This window comes from Pimephales promelas, chromosome 8 (assembly GCF_988280905.1).
Source record: "Pimephales promelas chromosome 8, fPimPro1.hap1.1, whole genome shotgun sequence".
Taxonomy (NCBI): domain Eukaryota; kingdom Metazoa; phylum Chordata; class Actinopteri; order Cypriniformes; family Leuciscidae; genus Pimephales; species Pimephales promelas.
In genome coordinates this window covers 15,632,441-15,651,374 of record NC_142776.1, presented here as the reverse complement: position 1 = coordinate 15,651,374, position 18,934 = coordinate 15,632,441, and the positions used below count along the sequence as shown (strand labels likewise).

At 43.3% G+C, this 18,934-nt stretch overlaps 1 protein-coding gene across 4 annotated transcripts in view; it reads left to right on the top strand.

Annotated features, from left to right (window-relative positions):
• The first annotated feature begins 599 nt into the window (after positions 1 to 599).
• Positions 600 to 18,934, top strand: part of LOC120492429 (neuronal pentraxin-1) — a 132,688-nt gene continuing 114,353 nt past the window's right edge. The window contains exons 1-2 of one of the 4 annotated variants that reach the window (XM_089134058.1): positions 600 to 1,095; positions 1,443 to 1,647. In XM_089134058.1, the coding sequence (XP_088990184.1) occupies positions 679 to 1,095; positions 1,443 to 1,647 (622 nt within the window). In that variant the 5' untranslated portion in view covers positions 600 to 678. Of the gene's footprint in view, positions 1,096 to 1,439; positions 1,648 to 18,934 lie in introns of all 4 variants that reach the window. The other 3 variants (XM_089134057.1, XM_089134060.1, XM_089134059.1) reach the window with 3 other exon arrangements.

Here is an 18,934-nt window from a genome sequence, read left to right as displayed (position 1 = left end):
TCTTTGTTCAACGAGCAGTTCATGAGTTGAAGCTCTTAATTTTGATCTCTCAAAGAGCATGAGATTGATGCATTTAACCTTAAAATGTACAAAATTTTCTAGCCGGGGAGCATGCCCCCGAACCCCCCTAGAGGAACAGACTACAGAGTCCACCCAACATAGTTTAACAAATTTGTTCATATCTTTAAGGTTGCCTTTTTTTACTGCTGGCAGGGGAACTACAGATGAAAATTAGCTCTTTTATCTAACTCGGGTACATTTTCATTGTTCTAATGTTGATTAATGTGTACACTGTCCCCCTTACAAATAACTAATTAAATAAATAAAATGAAGAGAGAGAGGGAGCGTATATGGGTGTAAAATGTGGGTGGTGGCAGTGGGGCTCATTGGGTGCTCAGCACCCCTAAAGCTCTGACCCTAGAATCGCCCCTGCTGTGGAACAAAGACACCTATATCTTGGATGCCCTTGGGGTAAGCTAAAACATATCAAAAATTAATTTCAAAGTGAACTATCCCTTTAAGAAATACACTTGACATGATTGGAGAGCGCGCTGCAGCTGACCTGCGCCTCTCCTGTCCTATATATAAACCCACACGAGCTGCCTAGATAGAGTCATCTCAGTGGTGGTGAAACAACACGTTACTCACGCTTCACATTGACCAAGAAGACAATCCGCAATGGAGACAATATCATGGACACTTTTTCTAATTTCTCTTACATATTTGGAGAGATCTTTGCAAGATTTCGGACAGACACAGTTCATTTGCACATCCGTGCCTAAGGATATGGACCTGTGCGCAGCCACCATGCAGAACAGCGGGCCAAAGGAGGATCTGAAGACTACAGTAATGCAATTGAGAGAGACAGTCCTACAGCAGAAAGAAACTATCATGAATCAAAAGGAGACGATCAGGGAACTAACTTCCAAGTTGAGCCGCTGTGAGAGTCAAAATGTTCTGGAGCCCGTGACTGGAGGTCATAGGAAAGAATCGGGCAAAAACACGATGGGAGACGTCTCCCGCGGCCCGACAGATACTCTAACCCAACTCGGGCTGACTTTAGCCACCCTTAAACAAAGATTGGAAAACTTGGAGGTATACATGACATAATGATTTGGACTTTTCAGCTTAAGACGTGTGACTCCATCTAGTGTATTTCTTAATTGGTCATGTCCCGCATTTCTTTAAATAGGCCTACACAAACTTATGCAATGCATGATAAATTACATTGTTAAAATATTTTAAGCCAGATTTGGTAATATTAATGGGGTCGGAAGATTTGGTGTGGAGGTCTTTAGCAGATTTAATCAATGTGTCACTGGTTCACGGCAGGCTGCGCTAAGCCTGAAATTGGCTTATAGTTTCTTAAAAGTTTCCCATGTGTGCGTTTTAAAGTATTCGTTTGAATAAGCACCCTCCCATCTCATGTTTTCCCGTAGCAGTACAACAGGAACAACGTCTCTGTCCAGGCGAACAGCCTTAAAGATCTGCTTCAAAATAAGATCGAGGATATGGAGAAGCAGGTGTTCTCCCGGGTCAATAATGTGGATGAGAGAAAACCCGGACAGAGGAACGACACAGATCAGCGCAATCGAGTGGAGTCAACTCTCACCTCCTTACATCAGAGAATTAACGACCTGGAGAAAGGTATGAGATGTCTTTCCATTATACATTTTACTTATTTGTGAGAGGCAAATAATTTGAACTAGGCTATACACTACAATAATTATGTGTTTGAGAAGCAAGGTAGTTAGAGTAAATACATGTAAGCGTGTAATGGCGCAAAGGATGGTTTGCGGGGGAGCTGCATTGCTTAGCATTTTGAGCTAATAAACAGCTATGTAGCCTAATGGGATAATTAGAGTTTTGGTCATTCTCAAAGCTAGTAGGTCTTCTCTGAATAGCTGTGTAAAGTTTGCTTCTCAAAGCGCAGCCAGCTCGGCCCAGCATGCGAGAGTCAAAGCAATTTTATAATCACCAGTTTCACAAATTAAAAAGAAAGAATGCAAATTCTACTTTTATTGATTGATTGATTGATTGCATGACTTTGGTTGGTTTACCCCTAAGTTGTGTGATTTTTTTAAATTAAAACTACTTTAATTTTACTGTGGGTTTCATTGTAAAATAAAAACAAGTAATTTATAGTAGTGTAATGTATAGTATAAGAACAGCCTACATCAATTAAGCATCAGAGCAGTAGATACAAGCAATGGAAGCATTTGGGTACTAGCCTTTATTTAGAAGTCCTTGTTGAATAGAGAGAGAGAGAGAGAGAGAGAGAGAGAGAGAGAGAGAGAGAGAGAGAGAGAGAGAGAGAGAGAGAGAGAGAGAGAGAGAGAGAGAGAGAGAGAGAGAGAGAGAGAGAGAGAGAGAGAGAGAGAGAGAGAGAGAGAGAGAGAGAGAGACTTTTAAAGCAATTTATTCCATCATTAAAAAAAAACCTTAACATCTATAAAACCTTATTTATCAAAACATTACCATTTAAAAAAGAGGTCTTCGTCTTCTATAAAAGTTAAACTCTTATTTACACACCATTTCCTCTCAAATATTGGAAGATTACCATTAATTTTATTAAATTCATATTCTAATCTTATTCTGGATTCGACTAAGGCCCTAAATAAATTAACCATGTTTACTCCTTGTCCTTCTATTTCGCTTCTATGAGCTTTCCAAATGGCTAATTTTGCTTGACCAAACAAAAAATTCGAAAACGTACCGATTTCCCACATATTGCGAGAATACTTACAACCAAAAATAAACACTGTTTTTGAAAAAATTATCCCTAAACTACTCAAAATTCTGTCCAAAACACTTAAAAGTGGAGATAATTTACAACATTCACAAAAAACATGAAAAACTGTGTCAGGTTCATTACATAAATTACAAAAAGAAGAATCTGAATATTCACATTTAAACAAAAAAACTTTTGTTGGTAATGCACAATGCAAAATCCGCCACTGTAAATCGCCAGACCTTTTTGGTAGGGGGTTTTTGTACAGTAATCGCCATGAAGGTGATTTATTCTCAGTCAATGAAAGATGAGATCTCCATTTTGTATCTCCCCTCTCTCTTAACTGTCCAGCAAAGAAAGACTTTACACAAACATTATATAAATTTTGCTTGTTCACAACCGAAAAAGGAAGACCTTGTAAACCTTTAAATGAAAGCAACAAGTTCGCATTATTGTCATTGTTGTCATCTTGGTCTACCTGTGATGTTATATACAGTACAGGAAAAAGAACTTCTGAAAAATTTGTACCAGACATAAAATTGTCTATATATTCCCACAAAGATGTAGGAAAATGTGTTTTCAAATTCTTCAATATATTCCCAACAATTCTCTCTGATCTGCCTCTGTAACTGGTCTCTTTTTCTGCGTTGTGTTTTTCATTCACGTGGGAAGAACAGGACAGGACTCAGCAGTTTCAGCGATCTTTTATTCTGATGCACAAATAAAATGTAATCAGCCTCTTAGTGAGAATCGCCCTCTCTAGCTCTCTCACTGCATCACCAGTGCAAAGAGAAAGAATCACAATAAAATGCATATAAAACATAAACGTATAACAGAAGACATACCTGATGCACAAATAAAATGTAATCAGCCTCTTAGTGAGAATCGCCCTCTCTAGCTCTATAAAACAAATGTGATGTACACTTGTCACACGTGCTCTCATTTCACCTTTAGGCCCAGATGTTAAAACATCACTTAATCGGGACAAAATTACGGAAATAGCCACACAGATAAGTAAAATAACATTATACACAGGAATTAGATTGAAAATTTAGACATAAAAACAACAATTAAGATTACGATTAAAGATGATTATCAGGAGCCTAAAATAACCTCACCTCTCACTGCATCACCAGTGCAAAGAGGAAGAGGAGGAGACAGAACAGGAAATTATATTGACTCATGACATCACATCAATTAAAGGGAAAGACACTCGACTTCACTTAGGCAGTAATATCAGGTATATGTCAACAAACAATTTTGTGGGAATTCTAATAAACTATAAATACATTTAACAGTACACTTTATGTACCTGTTACACCTCCAATCTTTTTAGTTAAATATTGTACTGAAAACCACTCTCTATTAGTCAAGTCAATCAAATCTCCAACTTTAGTTACACTGGCTAAAACAAAGCTAGAAAAATCAATGCAAGACATATTATAAGTATGGGAAAGCCAAGGATTATGAAAAAGTGGTTCATTAAAGCCAAAATGTTCTTTTCGCTCTGACTTGAAATCACTCCAGGCTTCAAACACAGATCCATAAAACTTGATCTTAAACATGTCCTTTACAACATTTGTTGGGTTCAGAAATATTTGTTTATCCAAACCCATCTTGTTTTTCTCTCGTAGAATGGCATGACCAAAGCTGATCCATGGTACAGAGTCAGAAGAATAAAGTAGTTTTTGGGCAGTCTGTAACCTCATGGCTTTCACCTTAGAGGCTAAATGAATTAGTCCTTGACCGCCCTCAATAACTGGTAGACACAAAACTCCTGGAGGGAGCCAATAATGACCTCCCCAAAAAAAGTCAACAAAGGCTTTTTGAAGTTGCAATAAAAGCTCTTTGGGAGGGTCCAACACTGTTAGACGATGCCACAGCATTGAGGATTGTTAGATTGACAACATAGATTGTTCACTACTAACACTCTGCCTCTGAACGAAAGCTGGGCTTGAATCCATTTCCATCTCTGGAGCTTGCCTGTCACTTTTTCTAAAAGACCTTCCCAATTTTTGTCCATACACTGTTCAGTCCCGAAAAACAGTCCAAGTATCTTTACACCTTCTTTATTCCAAGGGCACTGATGTGAGAGTTGTGGTAAATTCTGATTTAGCCAATGACCTAATAATAAAGTGTCTGTTTTTTTCCCAATTGACACATGCCGAAGATGCACTCTCATAGATGTTAAGACATGAGATTAGATGTTTAACATCATCTTCAGATCTAATGATCACTGTGATGTCGTCGGCATAAGCTGTTAGTTTAACTGATGGAGTATTCGAGAGACAAGATGATGGAACTGTCAATCCTTGCAGCTTCTGTCTCAACATCCTCAACATTGGTTCAATGGAAATTGTGTACAAAAGGCCAGATAAATTACAGCCTTGTCTCACTCCCCTATTTACAGAAAAAGGTCTAGTCAGAGTTCCATTAATTTTCAGCATGCTGTAAACGTTTTCATATTCATATTTAAAGAGAGAGAGAGAGAGAGAGAGAAAGAGAGAGAGAGAGAGGGAGGGAGAGAAGGAGAAGGCAGGGCTCCAGACTAACTTTTTTTACTAGGAGCGCTGTTGCCCCTGACTGAAAATTTTCAGAGCGCAAGCAGAAAATTTAGGGGCACACCTTAAATCAGCTTGCAATGCAATTATTCAAATTTCCCCCAAAATAACTGTAATACTGAAAAATTCTTTAATAATAAATAGACTTAACATTATGATATGCTGTTTTATTTTAAGTTCACAGGACAAAAAAAAAAATTCTGGTAGCACTAGGGCTGACAATAAATCACTAAGCTTAATTTAGGGTGTAGATGAAATTAACTTTAGTTATTATCATTTATAATGTCTTAATATTAATTAATAAAAGTAGTGAAAATATGTATATGGAGTGAAAATAGCTAATAAACATCCTACTGTTTACAATGGTATTATTATTATTTTTAAAGTGTTTAAATAAGAGTTTTCCAACATCTTAATTTTTCGTTTTAGGACAATCTTTAAAGGATTAACAAAAAATGTGTTGGTAATCACATAAAAAATACAAAAAAATAAAACATTTATAAATGATATTGAAGTGCTGGGAAAAGATGTAGGCTACTTGTAAGCATTTGACTATTTCTTACACATTATCATATTTATGGTTAGATTTAACTTACTACATTAGCCTAAATCCATGGTTCTGTTTGGCTGATTTGTGGACTGAAAGCCAAGTGTTTCTCCTTGTTTCCACGTCAGCGCTGTTTGATCTGATATGGTTTATATATCTGATATGTTTCTCACTGGATCTCGTGGTGTTGATGTTATTAATTCTGAGGCGAATTCAATGGATTTCTTCACTGGATCTCCTAGTAACAGTAGTTGCGTGAGCGAGATCGGCCCGCGACTGGCAAATTCGGGGCTTTATTTTACCGTCAATGGTTCGGATCGCTGCTGCTGCTCCACGGTCCTAATTGGAGGTCGACCGATATTGGATTTTACCGATAACGATAGCTAGGTTGGGCTGTACTTGCCGATAACCGATTAATCAACCGATAGTTTTTAAAATTGATACTGGATAAAAACAAACATAACACTCCAAGTAAAACAGTGCTGAACTTTATTATAAAAATACAAAAAAGCTGGCATAAAAGGCATTCTTTCAAACAAACAAAAAATAATACTCTAAATAACAAATTAAACATTCCAAATGTAACTGTTTAACTGTTCTTTTTCAAGCCAACCTAATGAATAAAAAAGACGTTTCAAATAATAACAAAATTTGCCATCTGAAAATAATTTAAACATTAAAATATGTTAAATGTGTTTCTTTAGCTATAACATGTTGCAAGTCCAATTTGTTAACAAAGATTTATTAGCTAGTTTACATGAACTATGTGCATTATGCAATATAAATGTTTACAGCATTAATATTTGAGCAATACAATTTCACCTTGATCATTCATGTTAGTTCGTAGAGTTTTAACTATGGTTAACAAATAAAAACGAATCGGTTACCTAACGTAACCTCGGTTCTCTCTAGATGAGGGAACGAGTCCATGCCCACGATGAGGCCATGCCTCTGGTGGAATGAGCCCTGATGCCCAGAGGGCAAGGCAGGTCTTTAGCGGCATAAGCAGAGGCAATCGCGTCTACTATCCACCTGGATAGAGTCTGTTTCGAGGCGGCTAAACCCTTGGTACGGCCACCGAACGACACAAACAGCTGCTCTGAGCGTCTGAACGCGGCAACGCGTGTAGTGTACACTCTGAAAGCACGAACCGGGCAGAGGCGGTCAGCGTCACGTTCGCTATCGGATGCAGGCAGCGCCGATAGAGAGATCACTTGCGCCCTGAAAGGGGTACCAATCGCTTTCGGAACATAACCGTGTCTAGGTTTTAGAATGACTATGGAGTCATTCGGTCCAAACTCCAGGCACGCGGCGCTCGAAGACAGCGCGTGAATGTCCCCCACTCGTTTTACTGAGGCGAGTGCCGTCAGAAGAACGGTTTTTAACGAGAGGTATTTTAGCTCCACGGACTCAAGTGGTTCAAACGGTGGGGCTTTCAGAGCTTCTAGAACTATAGAAAGATCCCAGACCGGCACCGTATGGGGGCGAGGGGGGTTTATCCTTCTGGCTCCCCTGAGGAAGCGGATGATTAGCTCGTCTTTGCCCAGAGACTGGGCGCGCCGGGGTTCAACGAACGCCGCAACGGCTGCCACGTAAATCTTAAGAGTGGATGGGAACCTGCCCTTATCCAGCATCTCCTGAAGGAACACGAGCAAAGACGAAACCTTGCACGTCCGTGGGTCCAAATTTTTGTCGGTGCACCATTTGGAGAACACAGACCATTTTGCAGCATAGAGCTTTCTGGTAGAATCCGCTTTGGCGTGTTTGATCGTGTTCAGAACCCCTTCTGGCAATTCGACGCGTAGTCGTTGGTCACCCATGCATGAAGCGCCCAGCGCTGTGGGTGGGGATGCCAGATCGAGCCGCGGGCTTGAGTGAGGAGATCTGCTCTGATTGGAATGGGCCACGGGGCTGTCTGTGACAGCCGTGTAAGCTCCGGGAACCAAATCTGATTCTCCCAGCGCGGGGCTATGAGGAGCACCGAGTGGCGTGAGTCCCTGATTCTCTGAATGACCTGCGGTAGCAGAGAAATCGGGGGGAAAGCATAGAGCGGGCGGCGGGGCCAATCCTGGGCTAGCGCGTCCTCGCTCTTTGAGAAGAATATTGGGCAGTGAGCGTTCTCTTCTGACGCGAAAAGATCTATCTCTGCTCTGCCGAATAGGCGCCACAGCGTTTGGACTGTTTGAGTGTGCAGGGACCATTCTCCGGGGGAGACCAGGTTCCTGGACAGCATGTCTGGACTGTCGTTCAGATGGCCCGGTACGTGCGTCGCTCTGAGCGAGAGCAGGTGACTCTGGGACCACAATAGGATGCGGCGTGTCAGATGAAAGAGATTCTTGGATCTGACGCCGCCCTGACGGTTGATGTATGATACCACGGCCATATTGTCGGAGCAAATCAGGACGTGGTGACCGTGTATGCGCGGGAGGAAAAACAGCAGCGCGTTCTCGACCACGATCATTTCCAGACAGTTTATGTGTAGGGAACTCTCGTGGCTCGACCACTGGCCGGCGGCCGGTGAGCCCTCGCAAACCGCACCCCAACCCGAGTTGGATGCGTCTGTCGAGATGACTTTCCGGCGAGAAAAAGTCCCCATGGTAACGCCCCTCTGAAACCACTCGATTACTGACCATGGCTGCAGTGCAGTGATACATGTCTGAGTAATCTTGATCATCTGGCGGCCCGTCGTCCACTCGCGGTGGGATACGCGGCTCTTTAACCAGAGTTGAAGGGGGCGCATGTGCAGAAGACCCGGCTGTAGCACAGCGGAGGCTGAAGCCATATAACCCAGCATCCTTTGAAAAGATTTCAGGGATGTGTGGGTACCCATCTGAAAAGAGGCGGCTAGGCGCTGAACACGGCGCGCGCTGTGTGGATAAGCGAGCCGTCATTGTGACAGAGTTCAAATCTATTCCAAGGAATGAAATAGTTTGACTGGGCTGGAGAGAGGTCTTTGTCCAGTTGACAGAGAGTCCCAGCGCTTCCAGATGGTTGAGGAGAACTGTGCGGTGCGACAGAAGCTCCGTCTGGGAATCTGCTAGAATCAGCCAGTCATCCAGATAATTCAGAATGCGCAGCCCCTGACCTCGCAGGGGAGCGAGCGCTGTATCCATGCACTTCGTGAACGTACGGAGTGCTAAGGATAGGCCGAACGGGAGAACGGCATACTGGTAAACTTGACCCTCGAAGGCGAAACGTAGGAATGGCCTGTGATGAGGGTTTATCTGGATCTGAAAATAGGCGTCTTTCAGGTCTAGAGAGATGAACCAGTCCCCCTGGCGGACGTGCGCGAGGAGTTTCTTGACTGTGAGCATTTTGAACGGTCTCTTCATGAGCGCTTTGTTCAAAGCCCTGAGATCTAAGATCGGCCTGAGGCTGCCGTCTTTCTTGGGAACCAGAAAATAACGGCCGTAAAACCCCGACTCGGTCATAGATGGCGGGAATCTCTCTATAGCGCCCTTCTGCAGTAGCTTGGCTATTTCTAAGCGAAGCGTGTTCATAGCAGCCGGGCTGACAGTGGATTTGAGCCGCACGCACGAGCGTGGCGGGCGGCGGCGAAACTGTAATCGATAGCCATTCTTTATTATGCTTAAAACCCACGGGGAGATGCCGGGGATGGCTTCCCACGCTTCGCAGCATGCGGCTAGCGGTTGAATGTCGATTTCACCCTGATTGCTGCACTTAGCGGGCTGGACACTGGGTGTGGGCGCGCTTATAATGTGGTTGGCAACGGGACTTACACTCAGAGAGGAGTTTATGGGCCGTGTGACAGAGCGGGCAGAGGGGGGACACGCGCACGGGCTCGTGGGCGTGCTTATGTTCTCTGCTACTGGAGCGGATAGTGCTCGCTCCATGAGAATGGGCTCTGTGAGAGACCCTGGGCATATGGTGCTTGTGTGTGTAAGTGAGCACATGCTTGTGGGCACATTTTTTACACTTGAGGCTTTTATGCTCTTTTTGTGAACTCTCTGGGTAGCCGTGAAAACGGCTTTTAGTCGCTCGCAAGCGGGCAGGGAAACCGGCTTGATTGTGGCGGAGAACTCTACTGTAGTCGGCGGTGAGACGGGGACTAACAGTGGGCGAAGCTTTGACGGCGGTCCGGCCGCAGCGGGAGAGAGCCGTCTTTTTCTCAGCTGTGCTAGGCAGACTTCTGTTGATCGGGCTTCAGCGCGATCTTGGGTCGAGGCCCCCGGGGAGGAGGCTGTCTGCGGCGGCTGTCAGAGCGAGAGCGAGGGCGGCCGCCCTGTCTACGCTGGGGCTGCTGAGCTTGCTGAGGCGGGCGCTGCTGTGGGGTTCTGGCAGGTGGCTCATGAGAGCGGCCTGCCGAAGAGCTAGAGCGGCGGGGCAGGAACAAGTTCATGGCCTGAGTCGCTTTCTGTACCTCGGAGAAGCGGTCAACGATGCCCGTGACGGCAGATCCGAAGAGCCCGGTCGGAGATATAGGCGCGTTGAGGAACACGGCGCGTTCTGAATCTCCCATGTCGGTAAGCGTGAGCCATAAGTGTCTCTCAGCGACACAGAGGGCGGCCATGCATTTCCCCAGGGCTTGTGCGGCGGCTTTAGTGGCGCGAAGGGAAAGATCCGTAGCGCTTCTCAGATCCGAAAGGATGGGCGGGTTCCTACCGCTGTTCGCCATTTCGCACAAGATGTCGCTCTGGAGCACCTGGAGGACTGACATGGAATGCAGCGCTGAAGCGGCCTGTCCGGCGGCGGCATAGGCGCGGGCATGGAAGTTGGAGGTCGCTCTGCACGCTTTAGAAGGAAGCGTATGGGAAGAACGCCATCTAGCAGAGGGCGGGCAAAGATGAGCGGCGACCGAGTCCTCGACAGGCGGCATGGCAGTATAACCCTTCTCGGCGGCTCCGTCACATCGGAGCGGTTACGAGCCGAAAGAGGGGCATTCCAGGATTTCGTGAGCTCTTTGTGTAGCTCAGGCAGGAATGGTGCAGCCCGGCTGCAAGCGGGGGCCGGGCGCCGGTGCAGGAACTTCCCATCCATGCGGTTCGATGGTTGCTCGGGGGGAGGAGACCACTCGAGACCCAGGCGGTTGACGGCCTGTGAAAGGAGGCGCGTTAGTTCCTCCTCGATGCCGGCGCGGGTCCCCGCAGACTCTCTCGTCGATGAGCCGATCGACGACCAATCCTCGCTGTCAGAAGTGTGCAGCGAACAAGAGTCCTTCTCATCCGCGGTGTCGTCGGAGGCGACAGAGCGGCCACTCGGCGGCAACTGTAAGTCCGGCAGGGGCGGAGAGGGACGACGGCGGCTTCTTCCCAGGAGAGTGGATGCGTGTAGCTCGCTGAATGAAAAAGAATCGACGAACTAGTCTGGGAGAGCTACCTTTATACACTGTAGCCACGCCCCTTTTGGCGGGCTGTGACGCAGTGAGCGAGCGCCGTCCGCTCATTGGGCGCGGACTCAGCGCCGCTCTCCCATAGGTTCGTGCATTCTCTCTGAGCGAACCAATGAGCCGCTAGCTAGCCCGCTCATGGTCTGCCTCAGAAGAGACTGCGTTGACAATGATTACAAAATTATGGAATAATTTTTTGGCTTCAACTTCTCAGCAAAGATGAATCTTTCCCGTAGCGTAAGCTAGCTTACGCAATACGAGAGAACCTCTCGTAAGAGAACCTTAATTTAAAAATGTAGTATGTTAATTAACAAACAATGAACAGCAGTTATTAACCTTAGTTAATGTTATTAATGTGTTAACCAGCGACTGGCAAGTTCGGGCCTTTATTACTGTCGGTGGTTCGGGGGGCTCCACTATGCGCTGCTCTGTCTATTATTGGTCCAACCTAATAAAAACGCCAACGGTCCGTGAAGCATAGCCTATATGAGTTGCGTATTTTAGTTCCACTTTCACTTTGTTTGTATTCGCTGCTAGGTAACGTGTCGATAGATCGCATATTGCTCAGACGCACTTTGTGATATTTGTCTCTGTCTCACTCCGTCTCTCATGTTCCCACAGACGTTTAATCGCGCTATTCTTGTCACGGATTCATTGACGCGTCCCTTCCACGCTTTACCATGCGTTTAACGTGTGGCAAATTTACCGGTCGCACATGTGCGACTGGATGTAAAATTCAGTCGCACACTCTCAAATTTTGGTCGCAAAATGCGACTATTTGGTCGCAGTCTGGAGCCCTGTATTTCATAGAACTTAAAGAATATTTAATCAAAATAAATATGTATTAAAGTGATGGTGAAAAAAGAACCGAAATCGAATGCTTCTCTGAATCGTTTGTTTTTGTCGGCTGTATGAACATATCAGTTTGCTATCATACGTCTCTAGCTTATATGCAACGTCGCTGCATAATGAATGCATCAAAGTGACCAGCTGGATATAAACTAATGCAAATAGATGGTAACAATTTGTGACATTAAACATTCGGGTCGGACTTAGGTGTATTTTTGTGTCAGTGTTTTAACCGCTTGAGGTACTGATGTGCGTCCTCTCAGCCACTCTCGAAGGCAAACAAACATACTGTTGTGCGGTTCTTTCTCTACTAATGCAGCATTTAGTCAACAAATTCATCCGTTTATAATGATATGACAAAATTCCCTGTACCTTTTCGCTGTCCGTGCTTTAGCACGCGCATCAGATGTCAGAGATCTCCACTCTCCACACAGCGCACGATCTCAGTGCAGCGCGCAGTGTCACGTGTCGAAATAAACAACACGAGGCATCAGTTGATAGTTTTTATGACACCTCTAGAGGCCGCTCTTGTACTGCATGATGCCAGCAGACCCTTCTCAGCTCTCTCGTACTGTGTATGAATGACAGCGCGTACTTCTCAGCCGCCCCAGCACCGGACGAAACCAGGAAATAACTATCGGTGCGGATTTTTGCCGATAACGATAGTTCCACCAATCAACTATCGGTGCCGATTAATCGGCAAATCCGATGAATCGGTCGACCTCTAGTCCTAATCATATTCGTTCCACTTTCATTTTGTTTGCATTCGCTGTAACGACTAACGAGTCGATAGATCGCTGATTTACGGTGTACATTTTAGGACATCCTCAGACCTCAGACATATGAAGACAAGGCATCATGCCTCAGACTAAAAGGCTTCAGTTATTGGACAAAACGGCATCACGCCTCAGACTAAAAAGCTTCAGGTCTCAGGAAAAAAAATGTCAGGTGTCAGGTCTCGTACAATTAGGCATCAGACAAAACAGCCTCAGAAAAAAAGGCATCAGGCAAAACAGCCTCACACTAAAAGGCATCAGACAAAACAGCCTCAGACAAAAAGGCATCAGACAAAACAGCCTCAGACTAAAAGGCATCAGGCAAAACAGCCTCAGACTAAAAGGCATCAGGCAAAACAGCCTCAGACTAAAAGGCATCAGACAAAACAGCCTCAGAAGGCATCAGACAAAACAGCCTCAGAAAAAAAGGCATCAGGCAAAACAGCCTCAGACTAAAAGGCATCAGGCAAAACAGCCTCAGACTAAAAGGCATCAGACATAAAGGCATCAGGCGAAACGGACTCAGATGGAGTTTGGAGGTTCGCATTGCCCCGCCCCTTGTGACGTCACGTGTACATGCGGTTCATAGCTCGAAATAACCAAAGAAAGCTTTACTTCACAATAGTTTGCACATATTATGTCATCTAACATTTTAAACGTGCAAATAAAACTCGCGAAATGCAAGTTCTCTTCTGCATACAATGAAATTAGTGTAACATTTAATTAAAACATTTATGAACGATAGCCTATATAGCCTAACACAAAGATTTTTAAAATGTTTTTGAAATTATCTTCTGCTCACCAAGGCTGCATTTATTTGATAAAAAAACAGTAATATTGTGAAATATTATTCAACGATTCATCTGTTTTCTATGCTGCCCTACAAAGGCTAAGTGCAGTAACTAGGCCTATGCAAACAAAGAAACGGGGAAAAAGGCCTTTTAAGTTTTTTATACCAGCCAGTCAAACATGTTATGGGTAGATAATTTTGTGGTAATGCATCTCCGAAATGGGACATAATTGAACCCAGATATTTTTTCACAAGACAGAACACATGTCATAAAGCCCATTACAAGTACTCAGTCATTTTTGACCAAATGTGTAGTTACTGCGCTTTGCCTTTGTAGGGCAGTATGTGAATATACAGTAGGCCTAAAGTGTAATTTATTCCTGTGATTAAAACTGAACGTTCAGCATGATTAATCCAGGCTTCAGTGTCACATGATCCTTCAGAAATCACTCTAATATGATGATTTGATGCTCAAGAAACATTTATTATGTTTATCAGTGTTGAAAACAGGTGTGTACATTTTTTTTCCCAAAATTCTTTGAAGAGAGAACAGCAAAAGAACAAAAGAATCTTTCAAAAGAACATCATTTATCTGAAATCTAAAGCTTTTGTAACATTAAACACTACCGTTTAAAAGTTTGGGGTCAGTAAGAATTTTTGTTTTATATTTGGGGGGAAATAAATAAAAATATAGCTGCGAGCAGCGATTGCGGGCCCAAGCCGGTGGCACCGCAACCCCGATGCCTTTAGTTACCCAAAGGCACCGGGATGGTGGTACCGCCGGCTTTGGCCCTTTATCGCTGCTCACAGCTATATTTATATTTAATATAAAGCCGGTGGCACTGCCACCTTGGTGCCTTTAGGGTTATTCTGTACGACGTGTAAAAACATAACCCCCACTTTGACTATCAAAAAGAAGTGTATTGTAGAGTTTGCATCAATGCGGACTCGATGCGCTGTGCGCTGTAACTCCATGTGGCTTTAAGCACATCATTCTCCACTCGGGATGCGCATAAGCGGTTTGTGCCACACTGTACTGAGCCTTTCATATCATAATGCAGTGACGCAATGACAGATTATTAATTGCCTTTCTTGTTCTGTTCCATCTATTATATGTTGATAATAGATAGGACAGAGCACTAAAAACCTCAAACAAAGCACTAAAAACTTAAGCTGTTTGCTGTGTAGTCTGAGAATGAGCAGTTTGATTTGCACCCTCTTCCTCTTCACTGTCCTCCATAAAAACCAGCTATCCAGGTCCATGTTGTTCTAGAAAGTTTGTATGTTGCTGCCTCAATTAACATCTCTGCTATACATTTAAAACATGGCTATATCTAAAATAATTTATCTTTTTGATTTTTGTTATCTTGTTTTTCATGAATATTTTACAACAATACAAAGAGCAATGTGTATTTTCCATTAATATAGTTTGTAATGGCTTTTGTTGTCATAGATTATAATCATATATTTTTTGGATTAGTTATTTATCTTTATAATGAAGTTGTCTGTATTAAGTAGATTGTGTTTAACACACACAAGAGTGATTTTATTAGTTCAACACATAGTTATAGAAATTCTACTTCATCTAAAAAAACCCTGCACTTTATACACACACACACACACACACACACACGCACACACGCACATACACACACACACACACACACACACACACACACACAGACACACACAAATACATGTAAATAAAAATACAAAAAAAAAACATCAAATGTGTTTTTAGTCAGAGTATTATTTTATACAGAAACAAATATTTGTAATTCAGATAAGAATGAAGTTAGTGTTTTAAAATCTTAAGGAAAACAAATATATTGAAATATAGCACATGAATTTTTAATTAATTCAAGTTCAATTACAAATACAATCTTACTTTTATTTAAAGCAAACTATACATTTAAAAGATGGGGGTTATATGCCTATTTTGTCATTTAAAAATATTGTTATGCAAAATTGTTATGCAAAAAGACAAGGACTTAGAGACAAGGACTTGTAGGAAAAATCGCAGCCAGCCACACACACACACATAAACACAGACAACAGCCCTCCCCTCCCCACACAGACACACACACCCACACACACACAGAGAGAGAGAGAGAGAGAGAGAGAGAGAGAGAGAGAGAGAGAGAGAGAAAGAGAGAGAGAGAGAGAGAGAATCGCAGGGGAAATAAATCCATTCAAACTACAATATCTGACTTTCTGTTGCCCAGAGCGAATGACTTTAAATTGGAAAGTTGATCGGCTTGACGAGAACAATATACTTGGCAAGTTTTGTAACTGTAGGTAAAATGAGCAAAGTTATAACACACTTTATGTGTCCTTTTTTAGTCATAAAATTCATTTCCTCGCCACGGCCAGACCGTTCGAGATATCAAAAATCCGTGCGGAATAGAGCATCCTCAATGTCTTGACTTCATGCACACCGAGTTTGGTTGTGATTGGTAAACACATGCGTTGTAATTTTATGTATTTCTCCTAGGACAATTATTCAAACAACCCATAATTCATAATTCATAAATAACTTCCATTTGAACTGTCATAAAACTTAGAGCACGAAAGTTGTTTGGCCTGATGTGATCTATAATTGTACCGAGTTTCATATTAATTCATGCAAGTGTGTTTGATTTATGGACAAATGTTCGAATCCCAGTCCAGGGGGCGCTGTCGAGCCGCCCTGCCACGCCCGGTTACCAGCTTCAGCCCGGCCCTGATGGCCATGGGTTCTGACCCGTGTGCAAAGTTTCAAGAGTTTTCGAGGATGTTAAGGCCCCCGAAAATGCCAGAGAAGTCGCACACAGCAAATAAAGGGTTAAAATTAACCTGACAGGCGCCCCTCCTCTCACTCACACAGAGAGACACTGAGAGACTGGCAAAATTCTGAGATTTTCTCTACATTCAAACAAACATATCTGACTTTCTGTGGGTCCTAGCTAATGAGTGTCAATTAGAAAGTTGTCCGGCTCGAGGAGTACAATATACATACCGATTTTTGTAACTGTAGATAAAACTAACAACCCCACTTTTGTCAAAAGGTGGCGCTACTGAGCCCTCACCACGCCCGTTTTTGAAACTTTGCACGTGTCCACTGGCTAATAAATGTGATGTGTCTGTTGAGTTTCATGCAATTTCAAGCATGCTAAGGGTCTCAAAAGCATCCTAAAAGAATGGTAAAGTTTGATGCGTCACCACGGCAACAGTTTCAAAGATATCAAGAATCCATTCACAGGTCTACATCTGCCGTATGTTTACATTATACATATGAAGTTTGAAGCAAATCGGGTAAAAATAAAAGGGTGATATCAAAGCATTTTGAAAGTGACACACTTCCTGCTGCCAGTTGGTGGCGCTATAACTTTGACTCACAATAGTCACATCCATGTGATCGTCCTCTTACAGCGAACACACTGCTGAAGTTTCATCAAGATCAGTTAATGTATGCTGAAGTTATAACACACTTCCTGTTTCACGTTTCTCGCCATGATTTCGTTTCCTCGCCACGGCCAAACCGTTCGAGATATCAAAAATCCCCTCGCAAACTTTCATCCTCAATGTCTTGACTTCACGCTGACCGAGTTTCGTCGAATTTGGATCAAAGCTCTAGGAGGAGTATTAAAAATTCCATTGCGAGTGTTTTACGAACAACCCTAAATAGCCGACTTCCTGTTGGGCTGGGGTAAAAAGTAAAAGCACGAGGTATAGATGAAACGATGAGATCAACATGTGTACCGAGTTTCATATTATTACATGCAAGCGTGTTTGATTTATGGACCAAGTGTTCGGACCCCGTTCCAGTGGGCGCTGTCTAGCCCCCCTGCCACGCCCGGGTACCATCTTCAGCCCGGCCCTGATGGCCGCGGGTTCTGACCCGTGTGCAAAGTTTCAAGAGTTTTTGAGCATGTTAAGGGCCCCAAAAGTGCCCGAATAGTCGTATAAATAATAATAATAAATATAGCTGCGAGCAGCGATGGCGGGCCCAAGCCGGTGGCACCGCAACCCCGGTTCCTTTAGTTACCTAAAGGCACCGGGGTGGCGGTGTCGCAGGCTTTAGCCCTTTCATGATTAAATGAAATGTTAAAACAGCTTGCCATACTCTATCTGTCGTTTCGACTAGTCACAATTACATTACAGATATCTTAAATGATAATACAAACTATTCAAAATGTAATTAAGACTAGTCACTTTTGTCAAAAGGTGGCGTGTTGATATCTACAATGTTAATTCCGGATAGGCAAACTTAGCTTTTAAATGTTAAAAGGGCTTGCCATATAGGGACGTACAGTAGGCTCAGAGAGAGGCTCACCATATTCAAACCAAAATATCTGACTTCCTCTTGATCCAAACTAACGACTATGAACTAGAAAGTTGTCCGGCTTGAGGAGTAAAATGTATATACCGATTTTTGTAACTGTAGATAAAACTAACAACGCCACTTTTGTCAAAAGGTGGCGCTATTTAGTCCCTGCACCATGCCCGTTTCTGAAACTTTGCACATGTCTACTGGCTAATAAATGTGATGTGTCTGTTGATTTTCATGCAATTTCAAGCATGCTAAGAGTCTCAAAAGCATCCTAAAATAATTTCAAAGTTTGATGCGTTGCCACGGCAACAGTATCAGATATATCAAGAATCCATTCTCAGGTCTTCATCTGCCATGTATTTACATTATACAGATGAAGTTTGAAGCAAATCGGGTCAAAATAAAAGGATGATTTTAAAGCATTTGGAAAGTGACACACTTCCTCCTGCCAGTTGGTGGCGCTATAACTTTGACTCACAATAGTCACATCCATGTGATCGTCCTCTTACAGCGAACACACTGCTGAAGTTTCATCAAGATCAGTTAATGTATGCTGAAGTTATAACACACTTCCTGTTTCACGTTTCTCGCCATAATTTCGTTTCCTCGCCACGGCCAAACCGTTCGAGATATCAAAAATCCCCTCGCAAACTTTCATCCTCAATGCCTTGACTTCATGCTGACCGAGTTTCGTGCCGTGTGTTTGAATTCTCTAGGAGGAGTATTGCACATTCCATTGCGAGCGTTTTACAAACAAACCTCAATAGCCGACTTCCTGTTGGGCTGGGGTAAAAAGTAAGAGTGTGAGGTATAGATGAAACGATGAGATCAACATGTGTACCGAGTTTCATATTATTACATTCAAGCGTGTTTGATTTATGGACCAAGTGTTCGGACCCCGTTCCAGGGGGCGCTGTCTAGCCCCCCTGCCACACCCAGGTACCATCTTCAGCCCGGCTCTGATGGCCGCGGGTTCTGACCTGTGTGCAAAGTTTCAAGAGTTTTCAAACCCGTTAAGGGC